The sequence below is a fragment of the Condylura cristata genome, unplaced genomic scaffold (assembly GCF_000260355.1).
Source record: "Condylura cristata isolate star-nosed mole 26May11 unplaced genomic scaffold, ConCri1.0 scaffold00006, whole genome shotgun sequence".
NCBI classification, from domain to species: Eukaryota; Metazoa; Chordata; class Mammalia; order Eulipotyphla; family Talpidae; genus Condylura; species Condylura cristata.
In genome coordinates, this window is record NW_004567107.1 from 43,294,776 (window position 1) to 43,312,391 (window position 17,616).

Here is a 17,616-nt window from a genome sequence, read left to right on the forward strand (position 1 = left end):
CAGCCCCTGCGAAGATTAGGGCGGAGCTTCGGAAGCAGAGTGAGGAGGGCGAGGCAAGAAGTCTCCAATGCGCGTGCGCGCCCGGCGGCCCTTCTCGGCTAGACATAGTCGGCGCGGCGTGGTGACGCTAGTGCGGCCCGAGGAAGGGGCGGGGCCGGGGCGGGCCTCTGCTCTCCTCCGCCCCCTCTCCGTCCCGACTCTCCCTACCCCCTCTCCCCCCCACCCCCCGCACTGGGCCCAGTCAGCTTGGTAGCTTGGCATTGCGTCGGCCCGGCCCGGCCCGGCCAGCGGGCAAATGCCCCGAGCTACCACCGCCGCCGCCGACTCGGCCGGTGGCGGTGTGGGAGGCTGACGTCTGGCCCGGGGCCGCTGAGTGTGACCGACGGGGTCGGGGGGCGCCGGGCGTCGGCGCCTTCGCGCGGACCATGTATTTCCTAAGCGGCTGGCCCAAGCGGCTGCTCTGCCCCTTGGGCAACCCGGCTGAGGCGCCTTTCCACGTTCAGTCCGACCCCCACAGGACTTTCTTCGCCGTGCTGGCCCCGGCCCGCCTCAGCATCTGGTACAGCCGAGTAAGTAAAGCCACCCGCCGCTCTCGCCGCTCCCTCCACGGCGTCTTGGCACCGTCCCGCTCCCAACTTCCACCCAGAGTCACGGACCCTTCCCCTTCCCACCCTCTTCTCTGTCTGCTTCTTCGTTCCATCTACTCGGCCCCACGTAGCTGTCCTGTGCGGCCGGGACTCCAGGGTGCTGCGGAAAATGCCTGAGCCTCCGACTGCCGAACGACGTGCAGACCCCGCGTGCTCCCTCAGCCAAGCCCAGACTTGCCCTCCTCTCCCTTCCCCCATTCCCGGAGGAACCAAATCTGTTTAAACTTTCCACTGTTGTGTTCCATACCTCCCTTGCTTGAAGGCTGTTTGGGAGTTAAGCGAAGCCTGTTGGGCTTTACCCAGTGCCAGACTCTACGGGCCTGTGATAACTTACTGCTAGAAGCTATAGCAGAGTTTTTGTTTTTGTAATTAAATCTTGACCAACTCCTCACCTCACCCCACCACCTCCACCCCACTTTCTTGCTAGTCCTTTTAAATGCTGATCCTAAACGCTTCAGTGGAGAATTGTAGGTTTAGTAGGAGCGGAAGTGGAACTCAAACCTGTCTGCGTTCCTAGCTGGTTTACACACCTGGAAATAGTAAGGTTTGGGAATATCAGGAAAGAAAGTTCTAGTTTTGCTTTCTGTGAATCCTGGTTATTTTTGTTCGTTCTTGTATCTAATTACGAGTAGATTAGAAAAATAACGAAAAATCAGTGATGCTTGGGATATATCCTATTCTCCGCAAACCCTGATTTTGTCTTATGAAAGCTGAATAGAGAATAAGAACGTTCTTGTTCTTTTTTAACAAGAAAAAAAAAACGCAGTGCTCATCGATATCAGTGAAGTTTTTCTCTTTTCAAAGATAACTTGACAATGTGGGAATAGGTTGTGACCTTGGCTTTATTAGAACTACGTGAAATAACTGGTTTTAGTTAGAATACTCAAATCTTCGTACTGATCTTCATCATTTGAATGGTAATAATGTTAAGAGTTAATTGTTTTTAGTATCGTCTTAATTCGACTATCATAGACTGCAAATCAATTTGTCGTTAAATTTTGGCTTATTTAATTTTTAAATATGGATCAAAACAAAATAGGCCGTTAGGAAACCAGCATGTGACTTCTGAGTTGATTGCGTTTTTCAGTAGTGTGTATGTGATTATACATTTGGTTTTTAAATGAGATACTAATTTATTTCCGTTGTGTATGCGAATTAAATATTTTTAAATTCGTGTCTACCTTTTAAAGCACATACAGAAAAACACCTTGAATTTTAAGTTGTGTTATGAATTTAGTAATTTCCCTCTAATGTAACAAATTGTAAAGCCTAAAATCCAACTTATCTAAAAGGGGCATACTTAATTTTAGACACAAACTTCATATGAGGGAGTTAGTAGACCAGAAATTGGTAAGCTACTTTAATTCTCTATAAAAGAAACAAATGTGCGCTTCCGTTAACTCAGGTATATTGTGAACATTAAGAATAACTGTTTTTTGCTTTTGGAGTTAGTTACTATATAAGTTTAAGGCAGCCTTGAAATTCAGAAGTCATATTCCTTTCCTTCCAAAACTCACCCCCTATTCAAATACACTAACTCCTTTCTTCAGAGGTCACGAAGAGCTACCTTTAAGATCTAGAATGCGAAAAGCTAAAGCATATATGGGTTCAGAAGTATGAGGTGAAATGAAATGCAGGAATACCTTATGGGAAATTGCGTGGTCCTGTAGATTTGTGAATGGTTAACCTTGATCTCTTTCACTTTAAGACTCAACTGTTGGCTGTTGGTCCATGATTATATAACTGGGTCAAGGAGGTACAGGTGCCAGACTTCAGTCTTTTCATTCAGGAATACATTTTTCTCACAAAGTTTAACATTTTTTTTTGACTTTTAAACTTTTTGAGCTTCTTGAAAAAAATGTGAGTTAAAGTAAATTTAGGTTCACAAACTTCTTTTGAATGTGAAAACGCTGTGGCTAAATTGAGGAGCTATCAATTATCCCTGCATAACCCAGAGTGAATTGTTTTAAAATGGTTGCAGGTGAACAACATACATACTTTAATTTTGAAAAGATGTATATGCATTTGGGGAAAAATGTATTTTAAAAAGAGAAAATTAGCCTTGTGGCAGGAAAGTGCATTTATTGGCCTAAGTTTTTTTTTTAAATGTCCATAAGAATTGCTGTGTAAAATGATTAGTCATGAGACTATGAAAACATTAATAATAATTTGTGTGTAATTCATGGGTCTTCTAGTGAATTTTTATGTATTTATCTTTTATTGTATACTGTAAGTAATGTTTGAAGTCTCAGTGTTAAGAGAGTATTATTTCTTTAAAATTCTTTCCTGACTTCAAATTTTAGAAACCTGGTGCAGTTCATGTGTTTATAAAGTGTTTCTGTAGATACTGCTTTTTGAATGTAACAGCTTTGCTTTCTCAAATTTGTGACTCTAATTCAGACTTTAAAAAAGTACTCAAGAATTTACAATAGGGGTCACTCATGTATTTGGAACCCAGAAAAGGGTGCTCAAAAAAGGTTTGGGGTGTTTGTGTGAGATTGGGGTTGTAGAGGTGTAGCTTAATGAATGGAATAATTGATGTTTCAACCAAGGGTATTGAAACACTAGTTTCAACACAACTTTGAGAATGAAGCAGCTTGAAGAAAACTATGATTTTGATTTACTTGAGTGTTGTGTGAGATAATGGTGTTTTGTACTCTAAGGGGGAGGGGCTAAATTTTTCTCTTTAATATGCTAAACTGGGTCCTCCCAGGTGGCACAAAGGGTTAAAGCTAAGCACTATGAAGCTGTCCAAAGCCACTGCAGCACTAGTTCAAATCCCTAGCCAGGCAGGTGACCCACATTGCACAGCAGACCTCTCCTTGTCCCATGTGCTGCTCCCCTCACCAGTGTGTGTCAGTAGCTCTGCCTGTTCTGCTCCCCTTCCTGTCTCTGCTGAATCCTCTCAAATCCCCCTCCTCCTCCACACCCACCTCTAGCCTGTACCCTAGTTATTGTATCCATAAATAAATAAATCTTTAAAAAATATGCTGAGGACCCTCCCTGGTGGTGCAATGGGTTAACGCACAACACTAAGAAGCTAAAACTGGGTGGAGTGGGGGATGGGATCAAAAATAGTGGGGGGAGGGAAATGCACTGGACTGTGGTGATGGCACACTGGTGATTTGGTGATGGGAAGCCCACGGGGATTACAACTGAGATGGAAAAATGCACAAAGTAATGTAAAAATAAACATATTATTTAAAAAAAAAAACAACACTCAAAAGCTGACCATAAATCTGAGCATCCAGAAGGGGAGAGGGAGAAATTTTACATTGTCAAGATATTAACAAGGGTGTAAAACAATGATACTACATTAAATAATAGAATAAAAAGAATAATAATAATAATAAAGCTAAAGCCACTTTAGCATGAGTTTGATCCCCAGCCTCAGAGGTTACCCACATGGCTCCACAGACCTCTCCTGACCCGCCCACTGCTCCCCTCAGCAGTGTACTTCATCAGTCTGCCTGTTCTGCTCTCTACTCTGTCTCTGGTGAATCCTCTCACTGCCCCAGCACCTCTGGCCTATACCCTAGTTCTGTATGCATAAATAAATAAATCTTAAAATAAAATGTGCTGAACTGAATTGGAAAGTATGCATTTGTAAATAATAAAGTAGTATTTAAGAACACAAATTTCAAATTAGCCTTAGCAGTTTTCAGATTATAGATTACTTTTAATACATAAATTATCCTCAGAAATATTTCCTCACACTACCTATAGAAGTTGCTGTCAGTAGATAGTATTTGAAAGGGATGAAGAGGTGTGTTAGATGTAAGGAAAATTTGTATTCAAGACATTAGTGTGCTAATATGATAGTGGAAAATGTTGTATGTAAAGATTGTTAACCGTAAATCTGAAATGAGCCATTAATTCTGGGCTTAGGAAATAAGTTGAGTCTTTGAGTAACCCTGGGAAGAAATGTACACTCTTGTTGGTATAATAATAATGGTGTACTAATCAATGAAATAGATGTCCAAAACAACAAATTGTATGATTAAAAGTATGGTTAACTGGATCTCAGGAAAGCCATTTAAACTTGTACCTACATTTTCATACCTATTTTTCTACCTTATTTTATTACTTTGAAGTATTTTAGGGTTCACTCTTGGTTAAAGAGTGAAGTTCAAACTCCTTAGTTTGATATCAGGGACACTCCCTTCTTGGAATGCTCTCTTACTTCATCTTTGCCTATCAGAATATTATTCATTAGCTTCTGTTGAAATCTTGCTTTTATCTCTGAGTCATTATTTACCATAACCAAAAGGGTTCTTTTCTTATGAGCTACTGTTTGTATTTTAAGTTTTGCACATACCCTTTCCAGCTAGACTATAAGTTTCTGGAGGGCAAAAAGCATCTTGTTTTGTATTATTCAAAATGCTTTCCACAACGCAGATTAATTTAGAATATCTGTTTTATGCACAGCACAGAATTTTTTAAAAGGCTTAATAATTAGTAGATTTGTAAATGTCAATGTAAATTTTACAAATCTAGTATTAAATTATAAGTTATATTCAGAAAACCTACATTTAGAGAGGCAATTTAAGTACTTTTTAATTATACAGTCCATATTATTTATATGAGAAAAGTAGTATGTTTTCATAATAGCAAAGACATGGAAGCAACATAAGAGTACATCAATGGATGAATGGATAAAAGTATGTATTTATTTAACACAATATGGTATTCAACCTTGAGAAAGAGGGATATCTTATTGTTTGCAATAGCATGGATACATCTTGAGGGCAATGCTTAGTGAAGTAAGTCAGATAAAGACAAATACTGTAAGGTATTTTTTTATATGTGGAATCTTAAATTGAGTGCATAGTACCAAATTAGAATAGTGCTTAGTAGAGCTTTGGAGGTAGACTGGCGGTCCAAGAATACAACTTCTAGCTGTAAAATAAATTGAAAATCCCATAGTGATTATCGTTAATAATATTGTATCTATACTTGAAAGTTGCTAAGAGAATACATCTTAGAGATTTTTGAGGGAAGAAGTGGTAATTATGTGATGCAGGTGTGAGCTTATACTGTGGTGGTAATCATTTTGTAAGATATTTGTATTAAATCAACATCTTAAACAAGGTTATATGTCAATTATATAGCTCAGTAGAACTGGGAGGAAAAGTGGTATATGACTAAGGGTCCTATTTTAATTAAGTAATTTGTATTTACCAAAACAAACTGGTGTGTTGCATGAGCTTTTATTTATCATAATGTTTTTGTATTATGCCTTTTTAAATTTCTGAGTATTGTTCCATTGTATAGATATGCCATATTTAAAGATCATTCTCCTATTGATGGGTATTGTTTCTAGGTTGGAGCCATTATGAATAATAGTGCTATAAATATTTATATGTGTGTTTGTAGACATGTTATCATTTCTGGTGGGGAGATAATCTAGAAATGGAATTGCTAGTCATGTGGTAAGTTTATGTTTTGTTTTTAAGGACACTGCCAGGATGATCTGAACTAGGTGTAACATTTTACTTCCCTATCAGCTTTGAATGAGGATTTCTAGTATCTCCATATTCTTGTCAACACCAGTTATTGTCAGTTTTTATTATAACCATTGGAGTGGATTTGTATTGATAGCTCATATCGTGACTTTTTTTTCTGAATAGCTAATAATTAGCATCTTTTTGTGTGATTATTAACCACTTGTACACAGTATATAGTAAAATGTTACTGACCTCCTAAATAGTTTTTTTTTGGCTGGTGATTGAAATTCAATGACACATCAACCACCCACTGTAAAGCAGAGCAAGATGTTTTATTCTTTACTCTGATAATGGAGAAAAGGGGGAATCTCATTCTAAAGCATCTTTCTTCCCAGGCTTGGGGTGAAGGCTTTGGGGGTGGGAAGTGTTCCCATAGTCCTTATGTTCTAGTTAAGGAGTAATGCTTTCCTTTTAACATTCCTATACTCAGATTACATGCCTCATATTATTAATTCTCCACCCTTGGACATAGTTTCTAGTGTTAAATTGAAACAAAGGTCACCTTTAGGTTATTCCTTTGTCTAAGAGCGTTAATTTGGGACAATTATCCTCTAATTTGGGGCAATTATCCGTGATTTCTGGGGTTTCAGCTGTTTAAGACCTCAGCATTCCTTTCCCTTCTTACAAGAGAACACAATGGGTACAGATAACACTTACCTAACCTTAGAAGACTACTATACCTATTCATATCTTTATCCACATTTTTGTTTTTTAATTGGAGATTGGTCTTACTGAGTTGTAAGTTCTTTAATCTCTAAACAAGTTGTTTAATATGTATGTTTTAGCTGTTAATGGTATTTTGGAGAGCAGAGGTTTAAATTTGTTGGTAGCTTATTTATTTTATGAATCATGGTTGTGTGTGTCTTATCTAAGAAACTTTTTCTAATCTTTGGTCACAAGCATGTTTGTTTTATAGGCTGAGCCCTTTGCATAAGGTAATAAATACCTAAATTTATTTTTTCCCAGCATCTAAATACAGTTGTTTTAGCACCATTTGTTGGAAAAACTTTGCATCTAATTGCACTGTCATTTTTGTCAGAAGCAATTGACTAGAAATGGGAGGCTTTTGTTTCTGTATATTCTGTTGCTAGTAAATGTCATCATGCAAGTATCACATTGTAACTTTATACTAAGTGTAGAAATTGAATGGTGAAAGTTTCAACAACAAAAAGTTGTTTTCAAAATTATTTTGTCTGTTCTATAGATCCTTTGTATCTTTGTAGATTTTAGGATCATCTTGACACTTTCTACCAAAACAGCAACAAAACTTGCTGAGATTATTAGGGGGTTGCATTAAATCTGTATGTCAGTAAGGAAAAATTGCCTTCTGAACAATATGGAATCTTCAAAGCCATGAACACTTATTTAAATTAAATTTCTTTTAACATTCTGTAGTTTTCACTGTATAGGTCTTTCATTTTTGTTAAATTTATTGTTATTTTATGTATCTTTTAAAAAAAAAAGATTTATCTATGCAGACAGAATTGGGATACAGGCCAGAGAAGCAGGGTAGTGAGAGGATTCACCAGAAACAGAGTGGGGAGCAGAATAGGCAGATGATGAAGTACACTACTGAGGAGGAGAGCAGTGGGCAAGACAGAAGAGAAGAGGTCTGCTTCACCATGTGGATCACCTCCTGGGCAGGAGATGGAACTAGCATGGAAGTGGCTGTAGCTAGCTTACAGTGCTCTGCTCTAACCCATTGTGCCACCAGGAGGGCCCATCTTTTGCTTTTTAAAGAGAGATTCTAGAGTGACAGTAAAAAAGATAGTAAGATACAGAAATTTCCCAGCTACTAAACGTGGAGGTTGAAATCTCCAATTCACTTGTTGAATTCTTTATTTCATCTTTCAATTTGGCTATTTTTGCTTCATGTTTTTGAACTGTATTTTTTAGATAGATACTCATTTAAAATGGCTATATCTTCCTTTTGCATTGACCACTCTACAGATGTTTCTAAAAAGTGCATTTTGTTTCATATTCATGACTACTATAGCTTGCTTAAGGTTATCACTTACGTGCTACCTTTTTCATCCTTTTACTTTCAGATTGTCTTTGAATCTGATGTGTCTTGTATACACAGCAAACATGTAGATATTGTTTTTAAAAAATCTAGTCTGCCTTTTGATTGAAGGCTTTAGTCCATTCACATGCAAAGTGATTGGTCTGGGTAGATTTATATTTCCTGTTTTTTAAAAAATCATTTATTTTGTTTACATGTTACTCTGTAACCCTCACCACCATGCAGAGTTCCCAGAGTTCCCACTCTCAACACTTGTATATATAGCTTCCCTTATCAACATCACTTGTAAGAGGTGAACCTTAATAATGATACTTTATGATCATCCAGAATCCACATTTTACCTGAATTCACTCTTGGTAGTTTATGTTCAGTAGGTTTAGACAAATGCATAATGACATATACCCATCTTTGTAATATCATACAAAGTACTTTCCCTGCCCTCAAAGTCCTCTGGCAATGCCTATTCAGCCTGTTCATCTCATTTGCTGTGGCCCCTCCTAACTTTTGACATGTTCCAACTTTGTTTTAATTGCATTACATTTTTTAAATTAGTTGTTTCTTAAAGAGTCATAAGTTACTCAGCAGAGTATGGTTTGATATCCAGATAGTTAAGGATTTCCCAAATTTCTTTGTTACTGGTTTCAAACTTAATCCATTTTATTTGGGGAATAAATTTTGAATGAATTTGTTCTTTTTAAGTTTATTAAGTTTTTTTATGGCTTGGTATAAGGTTCTTGTTAGAGAATGTTCCATGTTCACATGTAAACAATATATATTCTTCTACTGTTAAGATGTTCTCTAAATGTTAGGTTAAATTCATGACATAGTTGTACAGGTCATCACTGTTCTTGCTAATATTCTGGCTGGCTAGACAGTTATTAAAAGTGGAAATTGAAAAGCCAATTCTGTTGTTGCATTGTCAATTTCTTCTTTGATTTCCTTGGATAAGCTTAATCCTAAGTATTTTATTCTTTGTAATGCTACTGTAGATGGAATTGTTTTATTAATTTCATTTTTGGATGTTCATTATTCATAGAAATGCCTATTGATGTTTTATCTGCTACTATGCTAATAAACTTTAATACCTCAACAGCTTTCATGGAACCTACATATGAAAACAAGTTATTAGAGAACAGAAATAAATTAGCTTTTTTTCTCTCCAAAAAGCTAACTTATTTGAGTGTTTTTTATTTATTTATCAAATCAGAATAAGGGTGGCCCCATGGACTAAGTTATTTAAGTGTTCATTCTTCACTTTTTTTGAAGAGCCTTCAATGAATTAGTGAAGATTTTCTCTCAAATGTTTGGTAGTTTTTTTAATGAAACCATATGATCCTGAGCTTTCTTGGCAGGTATTTGATTACTGATCACTCTTCTCACTAGTTACAATCATTCAGATTTTCTGTATTTTTATGTTTCAGTCTTAGTTGTGTGTTTTAGGAATTTGTCTATTTCATCTATGTTATCTGGTTTGTTAGCATACAACTCATAATATTCTTTTATAATCTTTTTATTTGTAAAATCAGTAACACCTCCTTTTTCATTTTTGAGTGTAGTTTTATTAGTCTAGTTATAGATTTCTCTATTTTGTTATCTGTTCAAGAAACCAATTCTTGGTTTCATTGGTTTTTCTCTTCATTTTATCATTTCCTTCACTCTCTGGCTTTGGGTTAATTTGTCCTTTTTATATTTCTGTAAAATGTGAGATTGCTCTAAGTCCTTTTTCAAATGTAAAAGTTTTTACTTAATTATAAAATTTCAACCTTGTACTAATATCTAATATTAGTACTATAAGTTGAAATTATAAAATTTCAACTTTGTACTAATATCTAATAATAATTTCTAATATCTCCTGCACTTTGGTATATTGTGTTTTCATTTGTCTAAATAGCCCTAATTAGTCTGTCTTGTTTTTCAACTTCTCTGTTCTTTCTTTGATATATTATAATGTATGTTGCACCCATATGTATGTATTTTGTAGACTCAGCTATATAGTGTATTGTATTTTAAAAATTATAAAGTTCTTTCTTTGATATATTATAATGTATGTTGCACCCATATGTATGTATTTTGTAGACTCAGCTATATAGTGTATTGTATTTTAAAAATTATAAAGTCTAACAACTCATAGAAATTAAAAGTAGAAAAGACAAACATTCAGTCTTTTAAACTTCTTTACATTACATATTTATTATTGCTTATGAGCTCTTATCATTTGTGTCAGCAGTCCCCCAAATCACCCCCTGGGTTCAATTATTTGCCAGAAAGACTGACAGAACTCAGCATATAGTAATACTCATGACTGATTTATTACAACAAAGGAGTACAAAAGAAATTTGCAAAAGGAAAAAGCCTTATTGGGCAAAATCTGGGGGAAACAGATAATCTTCCATGAATCCTGCAGTGTACTAATATGGAATGCTTATTTTTTCTCCAGCATCTCATTATATCAACATATGTGCAATGTCATCTATCAGGAAAGCTCATTATAGATTCAGTCCACGAAATTTTTTTATTTGACAGCTCTCTACTTAGCAAATACCCAGTTTCCATGTTTTTGGAAGAAAATTTGTTGCAACAAAAGCAAGCAATGTGGCTTGTTATTCTGTCTAAGCACAGTTAAGAAATGGTGGTAACTCTCTTTCCAGGCCTGTTACCTTTAACTCTTTTCTGTACATCATTTGATGCCATTTCCTTTACTTTCAATGGATTTCATTTAGTGTTTGTCATAAGATGGGTTTGCTAACAACACATTCTCTTTATCTGGAAATGTCTTTGCATACAGTTTTGACTGGTGGGTTTGCTAGATGTAGAGTTCATGATTGACAGTTCACCTGTTTCAGCACTTTAAATAGATCATTTCATTGCCTCCTGGTCTCCATTTGTTTCTGACAAGTCAGCCAGTAACCATATTTTTGTTCTGTTGTTTGTGATCAGTTGTTTTACTTTAGTTCTTTTAACATTATCTTGTTGTCTTTTAGTAGTTTGTGTATGATATATGTATGTAGGTAGGTATTTATTTCACTTGGGTTTTTCAGACATTCTGAATCTGGGATTGTTTTCTTTTGACTTTTGACATTTGCAACTATCCATAATTTCTTCAAATTTTTTTCACTCCTCGTGCTCTCTGCTGCAAAACCCTGCTAACATATACCTTGGTACATTTGTCATGTCTGAGGCTCTCTCCACTTCAGTCTTTTTTCTTTTGGCATTAGGTACTTTTGAATTGTTAAATTGTTCATGCTTTGTATTCTGCTAATTAAACCTTCACTGAGCTTATGTAATATTTTCACTTTAGCTATACTTTTAAACATGGAAATTTCTGGAATGGCTTCTACTTTTTTGACATTTCCTTGTTCACATGTTATATTTTCCTCTGATTCTTTAGCAGTCTTCATTTCTTTTTTATTCTGGGTCCACTAGGAGATGATCCCTTTCACTCTGGGTCATGCTTTTCGGTTTCTTTGTATGTCTTCTAATTTTTTTTGTTGCTAATTGGATTTTAGTTGATTGTAACAATTTGTCTTTTTGTCTGTTTCTTGAGGGTCATTGTTACTGATTTTTGTCTTAATATACTGTCTTTTAGTAACTTACAGACATAATCTGCAAAATTTGTCTTCTTGCATTGTGCAGCTATAGACTAATTGTTACTTCAGTATCTGCATAATGAATATTTTAGAGGTTCTATTCAAACATTTTGAACTGTTAGGCATCTGTTCTTGAGCTGTATGTTGGCTATGGAATAAATGCAAAATTCTGGATGTTTTTATATTTGCTTCAACTTTCATTTCCTCTAGGCCTTTCTGGGACTTTCATGTGAACAGTCTCCCAGTGAGCCTGTGATGTGTGGAGAGCTTTGACTTTTTGCATTTCTCTTTGCTTATTCTCAGTCTCTCTGTTAGACAGGAATGAATGGAAAGCTTGGGTTATTTAGTTTTTCTTGTTCGTAAGTACTGCTTCCCAGTAAACCAAGAATGTGTAGTGAGCTTATATCTATCCCTTTCTCTCTCTGGTTCTCTGATATCTAGGATTTCCCTATTAAATTTATAGCTGGTTTGAGAATATGCTTCTCCAAAGCAGGGCTACAACTCTGCAGTACTGTTAACTTTCCCTGTTTGATTTTGATGAGTGTGCTGTTTTTATTGTCAGTGCTAACAGGGTATGTTGCCTTCTAGCAGGGAAACTGCTGGTTTTTAATTGATCGTTTCACTTGGGTGCCACTGTTGCCTGCAAAGTTTTGGAGAGGAAATGACTAGATGGAAGAGAATCATTGATTACCAACTCTTCTGATCAGAAGAAATTCAGAAATTTTCCATGCAAGAAAAGTTTATTTGTTGTTTGCCTTTCATCAATATCTATTGAATATTGAAAGTGGTGGATTTGATAGTTTGTGGTTTAGGTTTTTTGGGGAAAGGATTTTCTAATGCCTTTGCTTTCATTGTTAGATGTCCTTTTGATTTAATTCCTGCTAGTCAGTATTGTTTTCCTGAGTCTTAAGGGGTAACTGATCAAGTTGGCAATTTTGTCATAATTATCAGTCATACTTTTAGAAAAAAATAGCAACATATTAAGAAATTCTTTAGTCTTCAAACAGATATAATTATCGATTTAATTGCTGCTGTATTGCCATTTGGGAGATCTGTTTGGTCTCTCTCTCTCAGGGTGGAGAGGACAGTGTGATAGGAGAAAATATATTTCAAGTATGGTTGATTACAGTATAGTATTCAACAGTTCCTTAGGTCTCTCTCTATTCTGTCATTGCCATAGGTGTCATAACTTCCTTTGAGAACCCAATCACTATAAAGTCTGCTGCTGTCATCAGTTTTACAAGCACATGGATGATACTGTTTTTTTTTTTCTCATTCTGAATCACATGAAACAGAATCTCCCTTAAGAAAAACAAGTAACAGGCATATAGGAAAGATGAGGCTTAAAGTAACTTTGTGATCTAGGAAAATTATTTACTAACTGTCAGAGCTGAAATTCAAGCTCCATAGTAAATCTCAAAGCTTATGCTGTGGAGATTGTTGCATGATAGTACTCAAATGAAGTAGGACCAGTAAAACTTGAAATAACTGAAAAATATCCCAGCAAGAACTGACTTAATTTTTTTTTTGGATACTTCTATTCAAACTTACAGATTCTTTAATAAATTCCTGCTAAATTCCAAGTACAGTACCTAGATTTTTAGTATACTATTTAAGTGAAATGATACTGAAAGTAATTTCTTTCACTATATACATTTCCTTTTCATTTTATAAGTGATGAAATTGAGAGTGGATGATGCATTCATAAAGTTAGCTAAAGGTGTTTTTATTCAAGAACACTTTTTCGAATGTTTATTTTATTTTATTTTTTTTAAAGATTTATTTATTTATTCGTACAGAACTGGGGTACAGGCCAGAGATGTGGAGGGTGAGAGGATTCACCAGAGACAGAGCAGGGAGCAGAACAGGCAAATCGAGAAAGTACACTGCTGAGGGGAGCAGCGGGCGGGTCAGGAGAGGTCTGCCACGCCATGTGGTCACCTCCGGGGCAGGCGGGGGTCGAACTCATGCAGAAGTGGCTTCAGCTTCTTAGTGCTGTGCTTTAGCCCGCTGCGCCACCAGGGAGGGCCCTCGAATGTTTATTTTTAATAGGAGTAACCATTGGCTTATATAATTGTTAGTCCAGTTTTCTATTGTTGGAAATTAGATTACTTTTGTAATCTAAATCTATTGTAAGTAGTACTGCAGTAAATACTGTATAGCATATAGTTTTGGAAGTTGATGATTTCACATTGTACGGGATTGCTGGGTCATTTAGTATTTACATTCTTTCTTTTTTTTTTTTTAAGGTAAATTCTGATCACTTTCCATAATGACTGTACAAGTTTACATTCCACTAATAATGTAATAAAGTTTCTCTGTTTAAAGAGATACCTGTATCTCTCCTAAAGTTCTTGTTGGAAATCTTTAATATATGCATTCTTACACACTGGAGATAAGATGTCATTGTGGTTTACACCTGCATTTCTTACTGGAAATAATGATGAGCATTTTTGTATATCTGTTGGCCTTTGGAGATCCTCTTTGTTCAGATTTGCTGCCCATTTTTAAAATTGACTTGTTTTTCTGTTGTTGAATTGTTTAAGTTTTTATGTATCTTTTATACTAACCTCTTGCTACCTATTTTGTATATTCTCCCATTTAACTAATCTTTTTAATGTATTTTTTTTCTTTCACTGTGCAAAATCTTTTAATTTGAGGTAATCCTTATTTTTGCTGGGTTTATTTATTTATTTCTCTGGGTTGAGTCACCAAAGACATTTTTGTCATTGATGTCATGTCATATTGCCAATACTTTCTTTATTGTTGATTGTCTTGTATATAAGTCTAATTCATTTGGGATTTGTTTTTGTGCTTGCGGTTTAGAGAGTAAGCCAGCCTCATTATTTTCTATGTGATCTTTCAGATTTTCCAGCACCATTTTATTTATTTTTTAATTATAATAGTTTATTTTTACATCATTTTGTGCCTTTTCCATTGCAGTTGTAATCCCCATGGACTTCCATTACGATAGTTTGTGCCCCCCCCCCCATGGTTTGATCCCATTCCCCACCTCACCTCCATAAAATGTCTCTGGTATATAGTTGTTAATTATTATTACTCCCCCCCCCCATCCTTTATACTCTCTGCTATGAGTGAAACTATCTGATACTTTTCTTTTTCTTAATGGCTTATTTCACTAATCATGATCCCTTCCTATACCATCCATGTTCCAGCACCATTTATTAAAGAGACTCCTTTGCCTGTTATATAATCATGGCTGCTTTAATGAATGAAGCTTTGTTGTGTACTTGTATTTATTTTTGAACTTTCTGTTCTATTTCATTGATACATATGCTATGCCAAGACTGTTGCTTTAGTACAGTAGCTTTATAGTATAAAGTAAGGTAACATGATGCCACCATTTCTCTCCATTTTTTCCTCCTCAGGATTGCCCTTGCTATTCAAAACCTTTTATGCTTCCATAAAATTTCAGTATTTTTTGGTTTGATGTTTATGAAGAATTCTGTTGGTATTTTGATGAGGATTGCTTTACATTTATAAGTCACTTTAAATAGGTTACTGGTTTTGATTGGGTTGATTTTCTTCATCCGTAAGATGCCTTTTCATCTCCTTGTTGCTTACACCTTCAGTAACATTTTATATTTCTTATTCTTCACAAACTCTTTGGTGAGGTAGTTATAAGGTATTTGATTCTTTTTGAAGCACTTGTGAATGGAATTTCAATTACTTGATCATTGTATATAAAAATGTGATTTTTATATGCTAATTTATTATCCCACTTTATTGTATTATTTCTAATAGCTTTTTGGTGGATTCTTTAGGGTTTTCTAGATATATATATAATACCATAGCTATGCACAGTGATAGTTTTACTTCTTTCCTGACTTAGAGTCCTTTCACTTCCTGTTGTCTTGTCTGATTGCACTAGCCCAAAACTCTTAATATTAAATTAAACAGAAGTAGTGACAAGGGGTATAGTTGTCTTAGTTTCAGTTTTTTACCATTATATGCCATTATTTGGTTTGTAATACAAGATTTATTATTACATTGAGGTTGGTTCCTTCTTATTCCCATCTGTTTAAAGTTTTTATTGTAAATGGATGTGGGCTGCTATAAAATGAATTTTCTGAATCTGTTAATGTAATCTCATGATTTTTATCTTTACTTTTGTTGATATTATACAGAAATACATATATTTTGTTGTTAAATATACTTTTGTTGATACATAGATTTACATGTATTTAAACATTCATGTATCGTGGGGTTTATCTCACTTAATCATGATATTATAATCATTCTGATATATTGTTGAATTCCTGTTAGTATTTTGTTGAAGATTTTTACATCACTGTTCAGGGGTATTAGTCAGATAACTTTCTTTTGTGCTGTCTATATTTGCTTTGGTATTAAGCTAATGTCATCATAAAATATATTAGGAAACATTTCCTCTTGGAATTTTTGTGTTGACATGCTAAGTTTCTTGATTGATTATTGTGATATAAACAATCATATACATATATCACTTTTTAAAGTGTACAGTGCAATTTTGTTAACTACAGGTATAGTGTTTTACAACAGATCTCTAAAACTTAACTTGCTTAGCTGAACCCTACAGTGTTGATTATCAAATTCACACATCAGCTCTTTAGTAATATGAATTTGGCTTTTATTATATAAGTTGAATAATGCATTGTTTGTCCTTCCTTCTCTGACTGTTTTTATTTCACTAAGCATATGTCCTCACGGTTCCCATGTTGTTACATATTGTTTAATGTTTAATTTTGGAGCTGAATATTCCATTTTTAAATATACCACATTTTCTTTATGTAGTCATTCATTAATGTACATTTGGTTGTTTCTGTGTCTTGGTTGTGAGGAGTGCAGCAGTGATTATAGTAGTGCCAAAATCTTTTCCAGATTAAGATTCAAATTCCATGGATAAATAATCAGAAATAGGATTGCTAGTCACATGGTAGTCCTATTTTTTAATATCTTCATGATCCTTTGTTTTATACATTGAAAATACCTTACATTTCCAGCAACAAGAATTCTGCATTCTCCACATCCACTCCAGCACTTTTGTCCTTTCATTTTTGGATAATTACCATCTTGACTGGTTTAAGTGTTGACCATGTGTGTATCTTCTTTTGAGAAATGCCTATTCATGACTTTAGGCTAATTTAAAATCAGATTATTAGTTTTTGTTGTTTGTTTGTTTGTTTTTGCTATTTAACTGTAGGAATTCCTTGGATATTTTAAAAATTAACTCCTTAACAAATTGTAGATATTTTCTCCCAGTTCATAGGTTGCCTTTTTACTCTGATGTTTTGTTTGCTTTGTGGAAACTTTTTTCATTTAATCCTTCTTGTGATCAGTTAAACATGTATGTGTGGAGTTATTTCTAGAAGTCTGATTTGTCTTTCTACTGGTGCCATATTGTTTTAATTACTATATCTTTCTAATATATTTAGAAATCAAGACTTGTTATGTCTCCAGTTTTGTTTTTCCTCATGATTTTGGCTATTTGAAGTCATTGTGGTTCTGTATAAATTTTAGATTTTATTATTTCTGTAAAAAAATACCACCATGATTTTCATAGAAACTGCACTAAATTTGTAGATTGTTTTGAGTAGCTATATTTTAAGAATGTTAAGTCTCCCAGTCTATGAATATAGGATGTTTGATCCTATGTATTTCATAATTTTTAATGCTATTTTTAAATGGGATTATTTTCCTAATTTCCTTTTCAGGTAGTTTAGTGTGGTTAATTATTTTTGTATTTTGTTTTTATATCCTGAATTTTCTGAATTTATTAAATTTTTTTTATTACAAAGTTTATTTTTACATCATTTTGCACATTTTTTTTTTCCATCTCGATTGTAATCCCC

General features: G+C 34.9%; 1 protein-coding gene across 1 annotated transcript in view; it reads left to right on the forward strand.

Moving 5' to 3' along the window:
- The first annotated feature begins 344 nt into the window (after positions 1–344).
- The window catches only part of RIC1 (RAB6A GEF complex partner 1), a 92,706-nt gene continuing 75,434 nt past the window's right edge, over positions 345–17,616 (forward strand). The window contains exon 1 of the mRNA XM_004677645.2: positions 345–569. Within this exon, the coding sequence (XP_004677702.1) occupies positions 426–569 (144 nt within the window). The 5' untranslated portion in view covers positions 345–425. The remainder of the gene's footprint in view (positions 570–17,616) is intronic.